Source organism: Centrocercus urophasianus, unplaced genomic scaffold (assembly GCF_019232065.1).
Source record: "Centrocercus urophasianus isolate 14NV4802_14NV808 unplaced genomic scaffold, USGS_Curo_1.0 seq_17, whole genome shotgun sequence".
Lineage (NCBI taxonomy): Eukaryota > Metazoa > Chordata > Aves > Galliformes > Phasianidae > Centrocercus > Centrocercus urophasianus.
The window spans coordinates 11982446-12003860 of NW_024884722.1; the positions used below are offsets into that span (position 1 = coordinate 11982446).

The 21415-nt window shown below is 46.2% G+C and overlaps 1 protein-coding gene across 1 annotated transcript in view; it reads right to left on the bottom strand.

Moving 5' to 3' along the window:
• CNNM2 (cyclin and CBS domain divalent metal cation transport mediator 2) overlaps positions 1–21365 on the bottom strand; it is a gene marked incomplete at its 5' end in the record, with an annotated part of 106693 nt that extends 85328 nt beyond the window's left edge. Inside the window, one exon of the mRNA XM_042818063.1 lies at positions 20135–21365. Within this exon, the coding sequence (XP_042673997.1) occupies positions 20135–21365 (1231 nt within the window). The remainder of the gene's footprint in view (positions 1–20134) is intronic.
• Positions 21366–21415: the final 50 nt, after the last annotated feature.

The window sequence follows — 21415 nt, forward strand, 5'->3', positions numbered from 1 at the left end:
TACCATTACAGAACACTGACAGACTAAACAGCATCACAATGCACATTTTCTCCTCCAATTACAAGGACACAAGCAAGAAATGTCATACTTGTTCAGTTTATTTGACCTTGCCATGCAGTTCACTGACTGTGAGCACAGGATGCTGCATCCCCCTAATTCCACCCTGTGCCTTGACAGTGGCCTGTTCTTCAGTTCAGCTGCAGCAAGGAGACTCTGCAGAAACATGACATCATCTCAATTTCTTTTACAGCAAGGACTGTGATTAATACTACATGACCAAAGTTCCTGACTCCCAGTCATGCAGTTTTGTACAGTTAATCTTTACAGCAGCTCAATACTGATGCTGTTTCTGGTCCCTAGTCCCTGTGACAGGCAGCCAAGTTATCTGTTCCACATTTTTCAAATTATTTGAGATTATTTCCTTAAGCTTCTGTTCCATCATGGGAAGTAGTAAAGCCTCCAAATCATCAAGATTGAAGATGCTAGACCTGAAAAGCTATAACCACATACTCTCCGCTCTCTGTGAATACTTTGCAGAAAGCTGAGTTTAGGTAGAACAGTTTCATATAGCTAAGTGACCTCATTAATGTTTATAAATACGTAAAGGGTGTCAGGAGGGTGGAGTCAGGCTCTTCTCAGTGACATTCAATGATAGGACAAGGGGCAATGGGTACAAGCTGGAACATAAGAGTTTCCACATAAATACGAGAAAAAACTTCCTTACAGTAAGGGTGACAGAACACTGAAACAGGCCGCCCAGAGAGGTTATGGGGTCTCCTTCTCTGGACACATCCAAAACCCACCTGGATGCATTCCTGTGTGACCTAATCTAGGTGTTCCTGCTCCAGATCGATCTGATCTTTTGAGGTCCCTTCCAATTCCTGACATTCTGTGTGATCCTGTGAAGTGCTCCAATAAACACACCAAATGCACAGCACGCATGTGAAGAGAGATGGTAGGAAGTCAATCTCCTGAAATGGGCTGCAGATTTCCAGCATGGAAGGGTGAGGGCCACAAGTCCAACTACTCTATGTAAGAAGGTTTCACATTAAGTCCTTCTTGCTCTAGAGAATATATTAACCACTGGAGCTGTACCAGCCACAGGTGAGGAAAAGAGAACACATGGGAGAAGAAGCATTAAGCCAACAGACACTTATCATCCATTATATAGCCCTGAGCCTCACACATTCATACTACTGAGGACATGGTATGGTAGTGCTGTGTGGGCCATATTCTAAGCACAGGCAAGGATGCCAGTGGATGTGGATGGAAAAACATGGCTATCTGGAGGTTAATGCTTTGCTAATCTTGTTTGAGGCACTGCTTCAGTTCAAGTAACCTGCATCTTCTATACACATCCCTTGGACTGACAAACTCGAATGGAACATGTTCTTACCAGTAAGGCCACTCCCTTCATGGTCAGGCTCATGTCAGATCTCCACATAGAGAAATCTTAAAAAACATTAAGAAAACTAATCATCTAACTTCTCTTACACCAGCCACCAAAGACCATCCCTGACCACCCTCCCATCACTTAAGCCTGACATTAAACATTAGCAACTGGTTTATATCAGCCAGGCTTAAATGGCAACCAATTAGTTGCTCTGCATTAAAGGAACTCAACTTCTTCACAGCATATTGCAATACTTTCTCCACACAGCCCAGGCATACCAGCGTTAGCCCTGACAGAAGATCTCAGAAGGGTTTTGCTCTAGTTTTGTTTAGATCCTGGGTTCTCTAAGCAGAGGTCACAAAGTCTGAAGAAAGTAATGAGCCAATAGAGGCTCTCCAGACTCCAAACACTGTTTGCCCTCACTTCCAAACTAAGTACTTACAACAAACTTACTCTTAGAACTGTGGCAGAGTGATTCTCTTTCAAACAGTCTGAATCAGAACAAAGTATCCACTTCTCAGCCCTTTCAGCCTGCTCAGGAACATTGAGCAGACCTTCCCTGATGCCAGACTCCCAAAGCTTTTCCATCCTTTAGCCTCTCGTTGTTTATCCTGTCATGCTTTCCATCTCATCGCTCTCCTGCTTTTCTGCTCTGATTGAGAGAAAAATACACATTACAACGACCAATGAAATATCTATTCTACATGCTGTAAGCAGGAATGAGACTTTGTGGAGAAAAATCTGTTCATCGTTCCTCTTGGAATAGAGTAAGTCCTTCTTCTATCATCACCTTCCCTCCGCCCCCCCCCCCCCCCCAAAAAAGTTCCTACAAGAAGGACTAAAGAGAAAAAATCCTGCAAGCAAGAAGTTTCACCCAGCAGCACACAAGTCTCATTTTGCACACCTCGTCCCTCTGCTCTCAGTAGGAGGAGAAGCAGGCAAGGAGCATCTTCCACACATGGACAGAACTGGGCCACAAAGCTAAAGAGGGGAGAAACAGCGTGAGGCAGAACCCTACGGCTAGAGGGCAACAGCTCGTTAACATCTCTGATAACAATCCTCAGAGGTGCAGAACGGGAACAACTCGTTACTTCCTACCTGCCTTATTCCAAATCTCCCACACCCAAGGAACTGATTAACTCTCCCTTGGAAAGGCACAAATCCCCGCGAGGCAGGGAATGAGCTGGGGGAGGACAAACAGGTGGCAGAGCCGAGTGGCCCGCATGCGGCCAAGAGGAACGTACAACTTTTAATTTTGCTTCCATGGATTTTAACAGCGGCGAGAGCCAGGGCTTACTCAATTGGGATACCTAAAAATAGCACTTGCCTAAGTAACCACACAGGACCACATGGGGCTCTATTTTCCTTAACTAGCTTTTGATCTAATGGAATTCTTCAGTTAAGTAAAAGAAGAAACGGGGTCTTTGTGGTGAAAGCACATGACTGGGCATTAGGAGAACTTGCTCCCACTTCGAACTGCTACAGATTTGGTGTTTAGTGTTCTACACAAAGCAATGCAGCTCCGAAAACAATCCTCCTCCACTCTGAATCCAAAACCTGACTGCATTTCAAGGCAGATGCACCTAAGCTTGCTTTGCTCCTTCCAGCAAGCTGCAACCTATATCCATGAGCCAGGCGAGCACCCAGTTATCCTGGTGCACCCCACGCCAGAAGAGCTGGTCTTAAAAGCCTTTTGTATATCTAAGCACGTTGCATTTATCCTTCTACACTCTGTTGTAGCACTGACCTTTGTACTTGCCTCACAAGACGAAAACAAACCTCCTTACAAAGGTACAGCACGGTTCTTTATGTACTGGTAAGATGTTCTCCATCATCCCAAAGGTGCTCGAATAGTGCAGCAAAATAACAAAGTTATTGCACTCAGCATGAGAAAGCAGAGCGGCTGTTCAGTAAGGTTGGAAAGTGCAAGAGCAGAGCGGAAGCTACATGCTGGTATTTCAAACAGTCAACAAGCGAGTAACCTGGTGAGACCTCTAAGACCTTGACCAGGATAGACAAGCTCTGCCTTGCCAGAACCAGCAGCTCTCCTGGGTTTGCAGAATCCTTCTGTTTCCCACCTTGGGGTGAGGTTGAGTCTCTTCCTTTCACCCCACAACCTGCCTTCAAAACATTTGACTCCTCAGTTGCTGTAAGAGCTGGGATTCTCCACAACAACAGGTTTAAGTAGAGAAGACTAGAGAGCAAAACAAGAGCTGGAGACCAGGTTAGCCCCTCTCTGGCTGACAGCAAAGCAAGCCAAGCTAGCATGAGAGCAGGAGACACTTCAGCAGCCTTGCTGCAAAGCCAGGGCTTAGCACACCTGACAATACACTTAAACAATGCAAAACATCTTTTCCAACGCCTGCAGCAAGTCAGCTCATATCCTAAAGATCTAACACACATGGGCCCACAAGCGCTTGCCAAGTTGTCAACATGGCCTTTGATATCAAAAAGCTTTGAAACCCCTGCCTTAAAGGCCAACGCTTGTTTCTCCACCCATAGTTGAAATGCAAGATGCCTGAAAGCTATAGAACTATTTTAACATCGAGCATGCAGGAGTCCACACCGCAGAGCAGACACGTTCACTGGGAACTGCAGTTGGAAAACTAACAAGTCTCCTACTGCTACAATAACCGTAGCTGCGTAACGCAAGACTTGCCAGGATCGCAGGACACTCCAGTGTTTCTAGCGCTTTCTGTGATCTCCATTAAGTGACCAGCCCAAGGAGCACCTTATTTAAACTTACACTGAGGGCTAGAACATCAAGGGATGCTGGGCAGGAAGGATAATTTACCACTTTTTTTTTTTTAATCTCTTCAATCAATTTATACACCAAATGGAGATTTTTGTTTCCCTTCAGAGGGCAGGGAGAAGAAAAGACAGTTACTTCCCTATATGGCAAAAGAAAACCGAGCATCTCACCTTGCAGCCCAAACACGACAGATAGCAGAGGGGCATTTCATGCATTCTTCACATAGATGCAATCCGTTCTCTATTGTACCCCCTTTCATTTCTTTTCCGGGGTGATGGTGACACAGTGACTTTCCCAAGTCAGAGAACACCATCTTCACTCCCATGTTTTTCACATTTCCCTGACATCCCGGCTGGCCGCACTGCGCCCTGGTTGCCCTCTGGCACAGCCCAGGAGGACCCACAGCACCTGATTCCCCATGGCGTGCCACAACCCACTGGCTCCTACCAGGATGGTGCACCAGCCCCCAGATTTACAGCCAAAGCCCAGAGCTGTGATTCCTCTCCCTGAACAGCACCACAAACCAGCTGCTCAGAACACCCTGCCCACCGACACACACCAGGCAGCCCTAGCACACACTGCAGAAGGAGCCTGGTCTTCCCCCTTCAGCGCAGTACTTAGGAGCTGTAAGACATGCATTAAGGCTGGTCTGATCCAGACTTTTACAAGCTCTACATTTCACACTAATGTTATCAGCTAGTAAATCATGCATGTTGAAAGCAAAAGAATTTTTTAATTTGCTTTTCCTATATGCGCTCCTTGGAACCGAGTGTTCTGCATGCCTTAATCGTTTTCTGTCAGTCATCTTTCCAATTAAGACCTGCTCCTTCCTTCCTCCCTAATTTTCCCAGTATCTTACACAAAATTTAGTTGCTGACGTGTTCCAACAGGGACAAGAGAAACGATCAGTAGAGATTAGAGAGTGCCAAGCATCAGCCAGCTTCTCAAACAACTGACAGAGGAAATGCAAGGCATCTTCAGAAGTGGAGGATTTCAGAGACAAAAAAGAAAAAGGTAATGAAAACCCCAAACAAACTCAAAAGATGAACCCTTATACATCAACTCTTCATTTTGCTAATTTGAATCCAAGCAAGACCAATCACTTATTGTAAGGTCACCTTTAATGTCTACTAAAAGGCACTACATGAGCTCTATCCTAGGGTAAACTAATCCAGGAAACAAAACACAAGGACAAAAGTGAACAGTGTCTTTATGGATTACTTTTGCAGGAATACTCATTAACATGAACATCATACCTGTTTTTGCAGTCCTTAGGCACAGAAATTTGCCGAGGGCTTCAGCTCAAGAGCTTGTCAGGTCATATATACTGTTATGCAGAGTGCACCATTAGCAGAGACCGGCACCTACCACACAACTCCAGATGAACAGTAAATGAACCATCCACTTGAACCACAAACAGAGTAGCTAGTGGTAGGTTTTGTTTTTAAACAAAGATGCTACTGATTATATATCAGCAAGAAGTCAAGTTGCAAGGCATTAACTAGTATGCTCTCATCTCATTTTCCCACCAGCAACAGGATTCACAGATCCAAGTTTTATTGCTCAATAGCCACAGTTTCTGCCAAAAATCACAAGGGAGCCAGGGGGAGGGAATGGCAAATATGAAATGGGACAACAGCTGTCAAGGTAATTTGATAGCAGTGATGGCTTCTTGAACCAGTGGACACTCTTGAGAATGTGAGCCAAGGCCTCCAGGCATCCACAGAAAAGCCAAGCAAGATAAAGAGCTCGGGGAGAGAGCTGATACAGATGTCTGAAACAGAAGAGAACAAAGAAAGCCAAGGCCATCTAACTTCTAAGAACTTCAGTTTTCCAAACAAAAAAAAATACAGAGCAAGTCCAAATCAGCCCTCCCAGCCACAAAGACAAACTATCTTTTGTTTAAAAAACGTTTGCTAGTTTTCCCAGTGCCCTGTCCAAAAACATGCCAAAACTACAACACCCAAACAGAAAACAGGAGCAAAGAATGAGCTGACAGATTAAGGGATCAAATCAGTATTTTTCTTTAGGTTTGAACCTAGCAGAACTTTACTACCAAGCAGCTACCTGTGTTGAGGCCCACAAAAATTACATTTACATCTCCAATTAAGTTTGTAACAGTCCAGTGCCCACAGTAAAAATCTTACTTGCTGTCTCCATAGCGCAAGAAATATCCAAAGGAAATAGTTATCATTGGAAACCCTGACAAGTTCCACACTTTTAGTGCAACTGCTCTGCTAAATGAACCATCACTTCAGCAATGAGTCACATCCTTCAGTGGAGCAGGAAGAGGAAAGCTCGTTTGCCTATGTCTGTGGCACCTGTTTTAGTGACTATGGATCACTGAGACAAGCCAGAAGGGCATGGAAGCTCTACCAGCAAATCAGGAGCATGCTGGCTGTGACAAAGAGCAGCAGAGAAGGGTCACATACTTCAGCGATTATTCTAATCAGTAGCTGTAACTCCTATTTTTTCCTCTACTTTTCTATCATAGCTTTTATTTTCTGTATTCTATGCTTTAGCCTTCCCCCACGCACTGTATAACAACACTTTTCCCCCATTTCAGAGTTTCAGGATTCCTCCCATCCACCCCCATACTCAGCCTTGTCTCAACCATTTTGTAGGAGGTTGCAATATCTGAAAGAGAAAAAACCATAAGCACACCATAAGTGCTAACAGCTTTGTTCAGTATTATTGTCACCCGCTAAAAACGTGCCATCTCTCAAGACATGACTGCTGTCAAGACACATGTGCGTGCCCATGATAGCACTGAGACGGACACTAACAGTCAGTTACGCATGTTAAAACCAGTTTGCTCTCACAGAGAAAATAAGAAGCAGGTGACTGTTGTCTTCAAGAATTGCTAAGTCTTAGTGTTTCAAATGCGTACATCAAAAAGCAGCAACCTTCGTACGTAGATTTAAATCACAAACTGCAAACCTAGCTTAATGTTCAATTTCTTCTCTAATATATCTTCGAACACCATTCTCAAGCACACCCCTATGGTGAGGAGTCACTGGCTTGTTACACTGGGCTGCAGATTTCCCCATAAGCACTGCAGCTTCCTTATCCAACCCTGGAGGGACAATCTACCAGTCCTTGTAAGCACTCACTACAACTCAACTACCTTTACCAACCAGTACAAAAGCTTTTGCCTTAAGAGCATGTCCTGCAGAAAGGACCTCAGGCACAAGAAGAATGGGCTTTTGTAGCTCCTGACCCTCACACAAGTGGACAAGGAGAATCCCCAGAATGACTGACTCGAAGTCAAACAGGTTTAACAACCCTTTGCCATCTCTGAGGCAGAAAGCCATTTGCTTGGTATGTCGCAGGTAAAAATGTGCACGAGTAGGGGAAAAGGCAATGACACATCCACCCCATGCAGCTTGTAAAGGTTAACAGTTCTGAGGTTGCAACATTCCATCTCGTCCTTGCACGTCCTTCTGGGGCTGCCCCACCTACACCCACCATCACAGCCTTCATCGCCCTGCTGCAACGCAACTCAAAACCAAGAAAAAGTACATTTTCTCTAAAAACAGAAAGCTACTTCTATTACTTCTGACTGCGACTTTTCCATTGAGATTTCTGAATTTGCGGACACAAATCACTCATCCTTCATTTCAGCAAGCCAAGGGAAGGAGGAGGAGTGAGGCCCTGCCCACCTCTTCCCTCCCAGGCCTAACCACTGGAGAAGGAAGAGCAAATAGATCAGGCCTTCACCAGGTTCCAATGGCATCCATTTTCCGAATGGAACAAACAATATTCTCAGCTCCCCCTCCTATTCCTTCCTTCCACGTCACAAAACAGCAAAGAGTCTGGACGGAGCTAGACAGAACAACGCGGTCACAGCCCCACCATGCCATCACTCAAGCGGCAGAATCCAGTCTGCCAGCGCACCCAGAGAAAGCAGGAGCGTGCCTGCACAGCCACAGCGCAGGGCCGATCCATCAAGAGGGCATATCCTGCACTTACTGTTATTCCCCATGTCACAACAGCATATGTAGAAATAAGGGGAAAAACCCAATTCTGCCACTCCTTTCAGACCAAATTTTACCAGCAGAGAAACCAGGCCTGGACCTATGTCACTGCACCTCTCACCCAGATGGTTCAAGACTCCCTTGAAAGTACAGCAAGTACGAGCACCAATTCTATTATTCCCAAGAGAAACAAACTTGTCCATGGTGCAAAACCAGCTTTCCAGCCAACACAAGAAAAAAGCTTGAGGCTTCTCTCATGATGGAGCCAAGTTTTTTTGTTTTACTTTGGTCAACACCTTGTCACCTCTCAGAAAGGAGAGCTACTTGTATATCTCTCTTGCTCTGAGCAACCTGATGGAGCTGCAGGTGTCCCTGTTCAATACAGGGGAGTTGGACAAGATGGCTTTTAAGGGACCCTTCCAACACAAACGATTTTATGATTCTATATCGCACAAGAGTGGGAATTTAAGCAATAACAACAGTCCTGCCACTTAAACACTTGCCTACTAGGTTTTCAGCCCAGCAAAAACAGAAAAACATTTAGTGCGCAATCAATCATAAACTGGACGTTACTTTAAAGCTGTCTGAAAACAAAAGGCACATGGGATAAAAAGGATAAATGGTGCCTCTGACACAGTAAGAAAAAAAAACAGATCACAAACTACTGGGTCAGTAAGGGGTTAGAAACCATTCAACAATGAACTTCACGGCACTACTTTTAGTATCCATAAACTACACAGAATAAACCATTAACTGCTAGGGCATTCACCTTAACTCTGTCTCCAGTCCTTCAGCGGATGTCCTCATCTCACCTGTAGCTACTATCTCCCTGTCTCTCCTTTCTTCACCTTCTGCCAACAAAGTGTGCCAAGAGTACTACACATCAGTTTGCATAGAGTGATGACACTAAATAAAGACATTGACAAATAATAACCTCAGGGCAAGAGAAACAAAAATATGACTCATTAGTGGGACTGTCAGTCCGCACAAAGTTGCAATCGTAACATAAGAAACCTCTTACGTGAAGAGCAAACCAAACTCACACTATATACCTAAAATTACAGGAGAAAAGGAGAAATGTACCTGCTAACTGGTTTTGTGTAAGCCAGTGTAGGAGAAGAGAAAAGAAAATAGTTCTCATTCTAAAGCAAAGTAATTGAAGCAAAAAAAAAAAAGAAGGCATAGCAGCGTATATGAAAATTTGATCTTTTGGATTACCCAGTGCTGTCCGACCACTTCCCCTTCAAAAACAACATGTTCTTGCCTGCACTTCTTTGACACACTATCAAAGTGGGTAACGTGAATGCAGGAAACATGGCAAATACATTGAATCTTGGCAAAACAGAGAGCTCAGCTCTTTATCTCGGGTAAAGCCAGCACAAACTCTTATTCTGTGAGTGGACCTTTTCCCACCATCCTCATCACCTGCTCCATTGTGTATCAGTCTGATAAAGTAGTTCAGCCATTACCCATTAATGCCACCACATTTGTTAGATGAACATCCTGGGCTCTTGCATTAAGATATTCCAAATAGTTAACGGTTCCAGGATGGCTGTATATCTATTTGAAAAAAAAATAAAATTTAAAAAAAACAAACAAACAAACAAAAAAAAAACCTGTTCTATCTTCAAAACCCAGTAGCCTCACTGGGAAATGGTCAGAGATGCAGCTAGACAAGTTTCCCCTCTCTGAGTATTTTCCTTGGAACTTCTGAGTTGGAGCCTGTGCGTTGCATGGGACTGAGATGGCTATTACTCTTGGAAGCCGTTCTCCCAAATTCTTTCCTTTACTGGAAGATGTGAGATTGACGATTTACAAAGGAGAAACATATTAAGGCCTCTTACCACTGGACCACATTCAGCAGGCAAGCAATATGTTCAAATCCACCTTTCAAGCCAGAAGCCAGAAAGCAAAATGCCCTCAATACTCAGACGTATCTGCATCTTCCCTCTTCCCCAGTTTGCTTCTCACACACTAAGGAGAAAGTTTACAGCAAAAACTAGAAAACTCAAAATAGCTGTTCTGGAAGGCAAGAAAAACATCAACAGAATGGAGCCCTTGACATCAGAGCTCACCTGGTAGACATCTCATCGTATATGCAGCAGGTGTGCCCCCAGGGAGAGCAGGAGAGATTGGGATTCCTACCTATGATGCATCAGGCAGCATGGGGAATCCTTCAGCCCCACCTTTCAACCCAGTGGCATTGGAAAAAGAAGGAAAAAAGAATGTTACTGTATTTGCTTGCATATTGGCTGCGCACCCTCCTACTGCACTGACAGGTTCCACCTTCCAACAGGCATCAAGTAACAGATTGCTGTAGTTTTTGGAGACTGCATCCATTATGTAGGTAATTAAGTTCTTTCACTGCTTCAGTTGCCTCCCTCCACCTCTAACCTCAGGGGATTCCCATGTTGGGAAGCCTTCACCCCCCACCAAGACTGCCTGTGGGGTGAACTGTGCAGCTCTGTGGTGTCCAGGCTTTTCTTGGGAGCCTTCAGTCAGTACAACATGAGCTGGATTAAACCAGTAAAGCTACTGGCAAAGCAGTTCCACATTAGCGATCATAACCCCCCTCCGGCCTTTTGAGCTGAACAGACAGAGCTGCAAATCTGTCGGTCCTGCTTATGACAGAGAGGCTGGCTTTATCATATGGAAAAGGAACAAAACTTGAAGATTGCTATGATCTCTGTAAGGGTCACATGCAAACGTACAATATAAGGAGGTTTTTAGGCTTGTCATTGCAAGCAATGATTTTCAAAGGGATTTTGATTTTTCTGAGAGAAATCCTGTTCACGTTGTGTTGCAGAAATGCCTGTGCTATGAAGAAAAAAGAAAAATACTCCCAGTGAGGATCGTGAAGTCCTTGAATTTAGCTGTGACCTAACCACCCCAAAAGGCTCCGGGCAAACAAGAATACTGAGGAGAAGATAAAAGTTATTCTGGTGAGGGCAGGGAACCAGCATATATCAAAGGCCAAGTCACAGCCATAGAGCAGGGTAAAGCAGCCCATAGTGGGAGCTATCCTACCCTGTGGTGGGGCATCCCTTACTTCTCTCCTCCCCTGTTGGACAGCAAGACCTACTCAAGAAGTCTTCATCAAATGTGGGCCTACTACCCTCACTCCATCACAACACTAAAAACTTGCTTTCAGCTTTTATTTTCCACACACGTATCTCAGTTATGCAACGGCAAAAAACATGAATTTGCACAGCAAAAACACATCATGCTAATCTTTCCATCCTGAAGCAAAACCAGCCTAGCGCTGTCCCTTGGCGTTCAAGTCAGTGTTACTGGATAACTCACAGCTCAGCCCTACTGCACTAGGACAGCATTTAATTGAAACCTCTTACCAGGTGCCCTGTAGTACTAAATTAGGGCCCCTGTCTGCACTTGCTGTGTACAGAAATTGTAACTGTAAGAACTGTACTTGCTTCAAACGGAAAGATGTCCCAGGCTAGATAGGAAGAACTAAGCCTGCAGCTTGCCCAAAGCCCACAGCCACACCTACTCTTGGTGCCAGATATAAATTTTTATCAGGAACAAGTTCACACCAGCAGAAGGTTGTCTTTCTTCCTTCTTTTTTTTTTTTTTTTTTTTTTTTTGTAGGAAACCAGAAATCGCTGACAAGCAATTCACAAGCAATAAAAGCGGGCACCCGCTCACCCCTGTCCTCACATAACTGCTGCCTAGAAGGGGGGCCTGCAGGCTCCTGCTCAGCAGGGCTGCACTTTGAACCCCACAGTGCAAAGGGCAGGCTGGATGATCCTCCCAAAGCAGGAGGTGGAGTGCTGGAAGGAAACCAGAAATGGCAAGATCCTTCAAACTGTTTGCTGGTAGCAGAGTGACCAACTTGGAAGCAGAGTCAGCATTTTGTTGCTCTGATCACCATGGACAAGTAGGGAAAAAGGTCTCGTTCACCTCCACTCCATAAAGGTCAACAGCCACGGATGACTCTGTCGTATCGTTTAAGAGATTATATCACCACCAAAGCTCACTATAAAAGAACAACTTCCATTCAGGCTTCTTGCAGGGGAGATCCTCTAGTGACTGAGTGAGAAGCCAGTCTCAATGACACGGCTCACCCCGCAGGAACAGCGTTACAACATCACTCTCATTTGAAGCGTGATCCCTTTGAGACTGCCAGCAAGAGGATGGTGCAATCCCAACGGAAAGCATCACAGAGAACAAAACCATACAGATCTTTTGTTCTAAATGTATGTGCTCATCTCCTGGCCCCAGCTCTGTCCGTTGGAGCAAAACTCTTACTTGGTTAATTAGTAACTGTGGCAGAATCATATTAACTTATAACTCTTGAGGCCCCAGTAGTCACCAGGTTGCAGATCTCAGATTGACAGGCATCACACTTGCTCTACCCTTCAAATTAAAATTCCTTGATGAGAAGGGCTGTTGCTTCATACTTAAACACTGAAATTACTGTACCTAACTTTGTTTACAAGGAATACTGTTTGACAAAAAGAGACAAGTCCCGCTCACACAAGCTTTTAGCTCTGAGGTTTCTGTCCAGTCTAGGGCTTTAGGTACTTGAAGACAACTCAATCACATGACAAGTTGCTTTTCTAGAATTTGTTTACTAGAACTCTCAAGCTGATATAATCACTAGTAGGTAAAGAGCAAGATTTGACTCATGTCTTTAAATCACAAAAAAACCCACAAACACTCATGTGAGAATCCTAATTTTCAACATGCTTACTGACCCAGTCACCCACCTCTTGCATTTAGAGGTTGTGCAGTAAACCAACACAACTACCAAAGACAAACAGCCCTTTCGATGTCCCACAGACAACACAGAAGTGTAGCAAATCCTGAAAATCACTCTTCTGTTCAGTGAAAACTGGCTGTCTACCAGAAATCTGCAATGCTGTCAGGCAGTTTTAGCACAAAACAGAAGAACAGCGGCTCAAAGGTCTGCAAGGGCTGCTACTCACGACTCTTGAGAGTGAAAAGTTTGTACAGACAGAACCATAAACAGAGAAGAGAGTATTTTTGAGTAATGGAAGACAGAAATGAGAAGAGTTAGAGACAAGTTTGGAAGAATCAAAGCCTCTACGCTACTGAGACCAGGAATGGAAAGCCAGAAAGACAAGCTGACCCAGCCATTGTGCACCAGGTACAGGCAGCATGAAACACTTCTCCAAGCACTGTGGGCTTTGCTCTAAAAAAGGGATCTCTCTACCCTCTGTGCTCTGATCTTGCAACATCGTGTTTTAATCCAGACCCAGCAGAGCTTCTTCGGCCAGCAGATATTGAGCCATGGTGATTCCCGGGCCAAAGGAAAGAGGTGGATTCCCTCAGAAGTTACTGACAGACCTCACTTCATTGGTGCAATCACAGAGAAAGTGAAATAAAAATCCATCATTGGATGGTCTTGAAAGGACTCTGTGACACTTTGCAGGACACCGAGGTTGGATCAACTTGCCAATCAGGTGTTGGTTTTTTTTTGCCATGTGCTGTAGCTCATTCACACCAAGTAGTTGCACTCCCATATGTAACTGCTAGGCTGTATTTTAGGATCCTGTCGAGTTAGGTAGAGTGCCAGGGCACACTCATCAGGGTATGGTTCAGAGGAGTCTGTGTTGAATCTGCATTTTATAAGCTCCATGAATGAAACTGTAAAGGACTTGGTATTAGAAGTGCAATTGGTTTACCCAGACTGGCAAATGCACCACAGCTCTACAGAGGCACGTAAGGTAATAAAAATGTGAGTTGTTCTTAAGTATTAATGGAAAAGATAATGCAGAATGAGATACAGACCCATTCAACACACTGCTCAGCCACTCCCTTCACTCTAGGCCATTTTATGATGCTGAAGCAGCTGTAAAACTGACTTACGACTCTTAATATTGAGTAGACACTACAAAGTGCCTGGAAACAGGCAAGTTCTCCAGATCTTCACTCCTCTTTTCTACATCTGCTCTTTAAGTGAGCAAGACAAAATCTGACACTATTCCTCTCTCCAATTGAGTATCAGTGATGCTCCAAACTAAGTGACCTTGCTCATAATCCCAGGCACTACAGTGTTTGATTCCTTCAACAGAGAAGGGAGGGGACTGGGGCACTGAATATCTATGAAATGCGGGCTGGCCAGCTCCCTCCTTTCCTCTAAAACCAGCCTGAGCAATACTACAGTGTGCCAAAGGGAAAACTGTCTTTGGATGGCTTTGCCACTCCTGCAATTGCGCATGACTCAGTATTTGTGTGTCAGAATGGATTTTATACATTAAATTTAAAAAATAAAAATCAAAAAAGGGTCTATTATATTACTACATTAAACAACTGACAATTTTGTCCCAAACATTCGCTTTGGCACAGAGCACTGAAGAGGCTGAGAAGAGTTTCTCAGGTTCCCTTCTTCCATCACATGGCTATCCAGAGATCTAGAATAGGCAATAATCACATAATTAAAAACTGCATTATAATGCTTACACACCAAGCCCTGAGCCCTGAGCAGCCTGGTCTAGTGGGAGGCAAACTTGCCCACGGCAGGGTGGTTGGCACTGGATGATCTGAAAGGTCCATTCCAACTCAAGCTATTCTATGATACTACAGTGTCAAATAATAGTTGTACAGATATCTTCCATTCTAGTATTTCCTAGCTTTGACTGAACAGCAAAACCACAATAGCGCTTTGTTCCTATTTTAGCATTTTCCAGAGATCACAATCGGCAACGCAACCTTTCGATCCATCTCCTTCTCCCAGTCGTGTTACAAAGCAACTGATGGAAGATACCACACTGTTACTGTTCACCTACACACAAAAGCTGACAAAGCTTCTGCATTGATTAGATGCACTCGCAGAAAGGAGCAAACCTGTAGGCAATTCATTAAAGACAACGTATTTGGTTTTAGAAGTTCCTGAATCACAGCTTGGTGAGAGACTGTTGCACTACCCGACCATTTTGCTGCACTACTGAATTTGTTCAGAAGTTGACGTTTTCCCCTTCCTCTCCATCCTACTTCAAAACTGGCCATTAAATGCTGCCTATGCAGACAGGGCTGAAGTTCACATCTCTGCCTGTGACAGATAACATTTACACTCAAAGAGGAAGCAGAATGGAATCTGGTTCACTTGCGGAATCGGCTTCAGAGTAGAAAGGAGTTTGCTAACTTGGCAAACGTTATGGAGAAAACAGCATCACCTCATCTTTGCTGAACAACAAGAGATCTTAACAACCAGTTAGAAAGCAATCAAGAATCATTCCCAGCACAATGTCAGATTCAAACCTCTACTGCACTTCTTCTCCTGGGCTCTAACAAAGCCGGGACCCCATGAGGAGCCGGAGCTGTTCTGACGCGTCCCCTCCACACCTCCCTCTCCACATGCCAGCAGGAGGGCCGCCTGCAGCAGCCCACATCTGCCCTTGCCAGCACCACAGGCACAAATCCCCAGCGTTCTGCAAGGGCAGCAGAGCTCCTTGCAGCTCTGACCCTGTGGGTGCCACGCTGTTAGGCAGCCAAGAAGCCTCTGTCACATGGCAGCCCCCCCCACACACACAATTTTCTGTTCAGGGAAGAAATCTGCAGGTGCATCAGGCTAAGTCTTCTGGATCTTGGTGGGCAAATTCCATCCCACCTACCGTTCCCCTATCCTCTTCACGCATGAAGTCTCCATGCTGGACCTCAATGCCCTTCGTTTTATGTGAATTCTCCCAGAAGGATCGGGGGAGATGCCTTTAATTAGCCAAGCAACCTTGAAAACAACATTGTTTTCCAAGAAGGTATTTTACATATCTTAGATAACTCCAGGAGGGATTTATGTACTCTCTTCTTCTGGTAACGCTACAGTCATAGCCCTAAATAGAGAAACAGCTTCAGGGACAGACAGCCTGTTAGATGAGGCAGAAAACAATTCAGTTCTGTGACATAAAGGTTACTTATGTGTCATGGTAAACCGCAGACATTTATGGGAAGCCTGGACTTACCAGGATGGAAATCCATAACACCTGAAAGGGACCAGGAAAGCAGCCACCTAAAAATGTGGGTTTGACTAGTACCAGAAAGGTAAGTGACCTTCAGCAGAAAGAACTCAGATCAGAACAGCAGCAATGCTGAGCTTTGGGTCTGGGGGCTACCAACCGCTCACTGTCTCACCTGCTGCCAAAATGATCACCTGTATACTCAAAAGAGGAGTAAATACATCTGGGCACTCCCCTCTGTTCCCATTAAAAGTAAGGGTTTTATGCTTCTGGTTCCTGTAGCTTTCCTGCGAGCAGGGTAGGAACTGGAAAAGAAACAGGCGAGGTCCTACATTCACGCTAAACATGCACACTATTAAAAAAACAGATGATACAAGATCAACAGAGCATGAAGAAAAGATCATCAAATAAATCTGACAAGGTTTTAGGGAAGAAAAATCTTTTCTAGTCCAGTTGATAATAATTTTAATAAGGAATCTAGGAATTTCCTCAAGGCTGCCATGTGATTCAGAAAATAAGAGCTCAGAACTGCTGCAGAGTCACCACGGCTTCTTTGTAATAGGTTATTAATTCTGATCTTTTATTATAACCTAATAGAGGAGGCAGATAAATGAAATCAAAACACATGGCTCCAAGTCCCCAGGTCTGCAAGGACAGATAAGGAGGAGCACGGCTGAGAAACTCCTGCACGTTGAAGCTGTCCAGGCCACCAGGAGAGCAGCTGTACAATGGCTTGTAGAAAGTGGGCCGATCTTAAAATATTAGTATTACAACACAAGGCTTTTCAAGCAGAATTCTTGTAGCTGTGGCATGCAGGGAGCTAGAAATAGAATGCTTTGGATTTGGGCTCACACACGCAGAGATCTGCCAGTGAAAAACACTACGAGCAAGTGCCAGCGAACATTTGAACAGAGCCCTAGGAAAACTGACAAAAGGGAAAAAAAGCCCAGACACTGATCAGCAGGGGAAAGAGACCAGTGCAGATAGCCTTCAGCTTCTTTCCAAAAATGACTCCGTTGTTCAGACACTCCTTGCTGCACCTTAGGAACTGGATGCTAACTGGTCCTGGAGACGATGGCAGACCAAAGACCATCTCTGAACTGCTTGACTTTGCTCACTGCACGCCCTTGCCTAAGCTGAAGGGTTCCTTGTGCTTTTTCGCTTTAAACTGGAGCTGAATGGGTCGGATTCGAGCCGTACACCCAGCCTGCACAGCTCACTGGCAGATGGACTTATCAGTGCTGCTAAGAGTTTGAGGTCTGTCCACAGGAATAGAAAACTGCTCCACTTTCAACAGCTTTTTATTTATTTTAAAATAAACAATGCTTTCTAGAAGAAAAGCGTTTCTGCAGACTGCTTCAGAAATCATGTTTATTCATACTTGAAGAGATTAGAGCAGCAAGGGAATGGGAATGTGCGGCGGCTCTCTCAAAATTAAGTTTCTTGCCTGGCAGCGTAGAAGTAAAACATATATTCATTTTGCAGTTGTGGGCAAAGAACATGAAGAACAGGCTCACCACCAAACCCTCCCCCCACCCTGCCCAAGCACCAGGACAAGTACAGAATTAGCAGCTCCATCCTCCACAGCAGTGTAAGGACATCTATCCTGCCGTGCTTGGCTCTTCACCTCCTCCTCGTGAGCCTCCATCCTATGTTTGGGTTAAAAATATTTTGTTCCTGCCCCAAAAGTACGCTTCATAACCCCACCCGCTCAGCTCATTTCCAAACTTGTTTAAGAAAAGCCTCTTCCCTTGATCAGACAGAAGCATTTCAGTGACAGCAACACCATCCCACGAGCTGCCCGCCGCACTGACAGCAGTGAAGGCCCTTGGGCAGCACCCAGGGCTTTGAAGCAGGCAGTGGAAGGTCAGCATGGTGGGAAAAGGGTGATTAACAACTGTAAGCTTATTTATTTCCAACGCTGTACGAGAGAGCAGCGTGCAATTTGATTCTCACCCTTAATTTGTACATTCTCACGGGAATTTGGCAAGGTTGCTGTGAAGAAGAAAGTTTGAAGAACTCTTGCAAAAGACACTGCGCTATGCCAGATCAAGCAAGCTATCAGTTATTTACATTCATTTCAAAGGACAAAGGAAGCCATTTATTTCCACCATATCTGCTTGTTTAAAGAGAAACCAGTTAAGACAGAGCTCATCCTAACCCCGGGGCTTGTTGATGCAGACCCACCAGCATAGCTGTTGGGGAGTAAATGCTGGGTAGGATTGAAGTACCCTGAATTAAGCCACCCTTACAGAACGCAGGAGGGCACATGCATTGGTAAGCTGTCCTAAACCTGTGCTGCTGGGAAGTGTCCTGGTGCAGCAAGGGAAGTTCTCTGACTATCAGTGAGAGCATCCTCTGGTCTGTAGCTCCCAGCAGCCCAGGGGAATTACAAAGCCTGTTTTAAGCACAAATTTCAGAACCTAAAAGGAGGCATATCTGGCTCTGCCACAACTCCAGGACTGAAATGCTTATCTGGTTCTGCTAGCTATTAAACAAAAGGACTCTAACATACAGGAGTACTTCACTTCCCTCAATCAAGGAGTAAAGCATCCCATGTAACATTCATTTCTTTAGACACACTGAGTCTGGCTACAGGCTCAGAACCACATTGTGCTGTGTGGAGTCAGAATAACGGAGGGGAACAAACACCATGACTGCACACACAGCAAAACGCACTTCACCAGCCAGCAGTTAGGTGACATAGCTGAGGTTCCCAGATGCCAGCTGCAGATCCTGCAGCACTGAAACCACAGGCGAGGCTCTCCCACCTCTCCCGCCAACAGCTCTGATGCAGAGTAGCATTTCCCCACCATTAGACTGAGGCAGAAGGAGTTAAACAGTAAAACTGCAGTACATTTGCCTTCCATCTGTGAAAGTGAGAGGAGAAAGAGGAAACCAACGGCATAACCCTGAAATCCCCCACCCTGAGTTAAGAAGGAAGGAACAGACCAAACACCATGCTGTCGCAGCCCGGTGCACGGACCAAACAGCACCTGGAAACATAGGTGGACATTGAAATTTGTTAACTAGAAAGACCATCTACCAAATGTACAGAGCTCTTTTCCAGGTAACTCCTGAGCGTGATACAAGGCAAATTCAGATATTTCCCATTAACCTCGCTGTGCCAATGCAGCTATTTGGATCATCTCCCCAGAACCACGCTGCTCAACAGTGCAATGCTCTGAGCTCACCTCACTTCCCATCATCCAGCATGGGAGTCTGCAGACATCCCATCTGTTTCAAATCTCCCTATTTCTTTTCAAACGCTTTTCTTTTACAGCCTGAATTGCTTTTTGGCTCGCAGAGAGGTGCAGGTTCCAAACTGAGGAGAAAAAGTGTTTTTCTGTTTTCTCATAAGCAAAACCTCACAACAATTAAGACATCTGCCAAGCCAACGCTCACTGCAATTAGAATGGAAAGACTCGACCCTGTTATGAAGCTACAAATACAGATGCTACACCAAAGATGCAGAAAGGTATTTCTTCGCTCAGTTGAGTATGGTCCTCAGGGCAAGGGAGAGCCTAGGTAAGAAAGTCCATGACCCAAAATGCAACACAAACAGGTGCACTCAAATACATTGCAAAGCACCGACACTGCCTGAGTCACCAGATCAAAGCATCAATCATCATAACAGGAGCACAACCGCAGGGCTGAAGGCAGCCAGCCGAGCCTATGAATGGAGTGGGAATGCCATGTTTATCTCAGCACGTGTGCACACTAAGCAGGAAAGAGAGGAGCGACCTGCACCAGCAGCCTACCTGCTCCTCTTGCCTGGCCAGCTGAAAAAGCATGGAGAGATGTGGCCGAGCAACGGCTGCAGATTCACGTCAGCAGTTCCCGCCACGATGGGCAGATGAGTGGAAAAAAAAAAGAACAAAAAAAGTGCCTGGCACAGTGCCCACACACACATCCCAGGAGTGGGGAAAAGAGGCGGGGGCATATACCATCTACCAGCCCCACATCAGCCTTCTGGCTCAAGAAGCTGGCTGATACCAGAAGCGCGTCCTCTCACCGCCCCCCGCGCACCTTTGAGCCCCCTGCAGCACCCACACCTCCTGCCCTGCCGTGAGCCCACCTTTCTTGAACTCCTCCAGCATGGCGTCGAGCTTGGTGTCGTTGAAGACGAAGTGCAGCGGGTGGTTGTAGAAGCGGGTGATGGTCTTGAGCAAAGTGCAGTCGTCAGGGTCCACAAAAGCCAGGTCCTTGACGAAGAGCAAGTCCACGATGTTGGAGCGGTCACCCTCAAAAACGGGGATGCGGGTGTAGCCGCTCTCCATGATCTCAGACATGGTGTTGAAGTCCAGCACAGCCTCAGCCGCTATCATGAAGCAGTCTCGGAGAGGAGTCATCACGTCCTCCACCGTCTTGGTGCGCAGCTCCAGGGCCCCCTGTATGATGTTGAGCTCCTCCTTGACCAGGTCGTTATAAGGGTCGGTGACCCGCAGCATCTCCAGCAACTTCTCACGGTTGTAGACCGTACCGATCTCCTGGCCCAGCACGCAGTCCAGCAGCTTGCTGACCGGGTAGGAGGCCGGGAAGGTCATCATCATGAAAAACTTGGTGAGGAAGATGGTGTTGGCGCCCACGGCCAGGCCGTGCCGAGAGCAAATGGCCTGCGGCACGATCTCGCCGAAGATGACGATACCGATGGTGGAGACCACCACGGCCACCAGCCCCGAGCCAGCAATGTCATCCAGCAGGATGGTCAGCGTGGTGTTGACCAGGACGTTGCCCAGCAGGAGGGAGCACAGCAGGTAGTTGCCCTGGCGGCGCACGGGCTCGATGCGCTTGGCGTAGTTCTTCTCCTTGTCTGTGCCACAGTTCTGCACGATGCGCAGCTCCATGGGGTCCAGGGCCATCAGGCCCAGGTTGAGACCGCTGAACATGCCCGAGAGGCAGAGCAGCAGCGAGATGAAGATCACCTGCAGCCAGAAGGGCAGCAGGAACTTCTTCTCCTCGCCCACGATCATCTTGGTGTCCTCTCCGTCGTGGTAGATCCAGGTGGTCTCGCCCCACGGCGGCGGCCCGTCCCGCCCCTCGGCGTCCACCATCCTCCCGGCGGCCCCGGGCCCCAGCGCGGCGGCGGAGACGGAGGTGCACAGGTAGTAGGACTTGCTCTTCTCCGTCTTGCGCAGGGGCTTGATCTCGATCTCGATGATGCCGGAGGTGCGGCGGTTGAGCACGATGTGCGGCAGGATGATGATGTCCGACGTGCGGATGCCGCAGCGCTGCGGGGCTCCGCCGCCGCCTCCCGCCGAACCGCCGCCGCCTCCGCCGCCGCCGCGCCCCGCCGCCCCCGCCGCCGCCCGCCCGCTAGCCAGAAGGGCAGCAGGAACTTCTTCTCCTCGCCCACGAT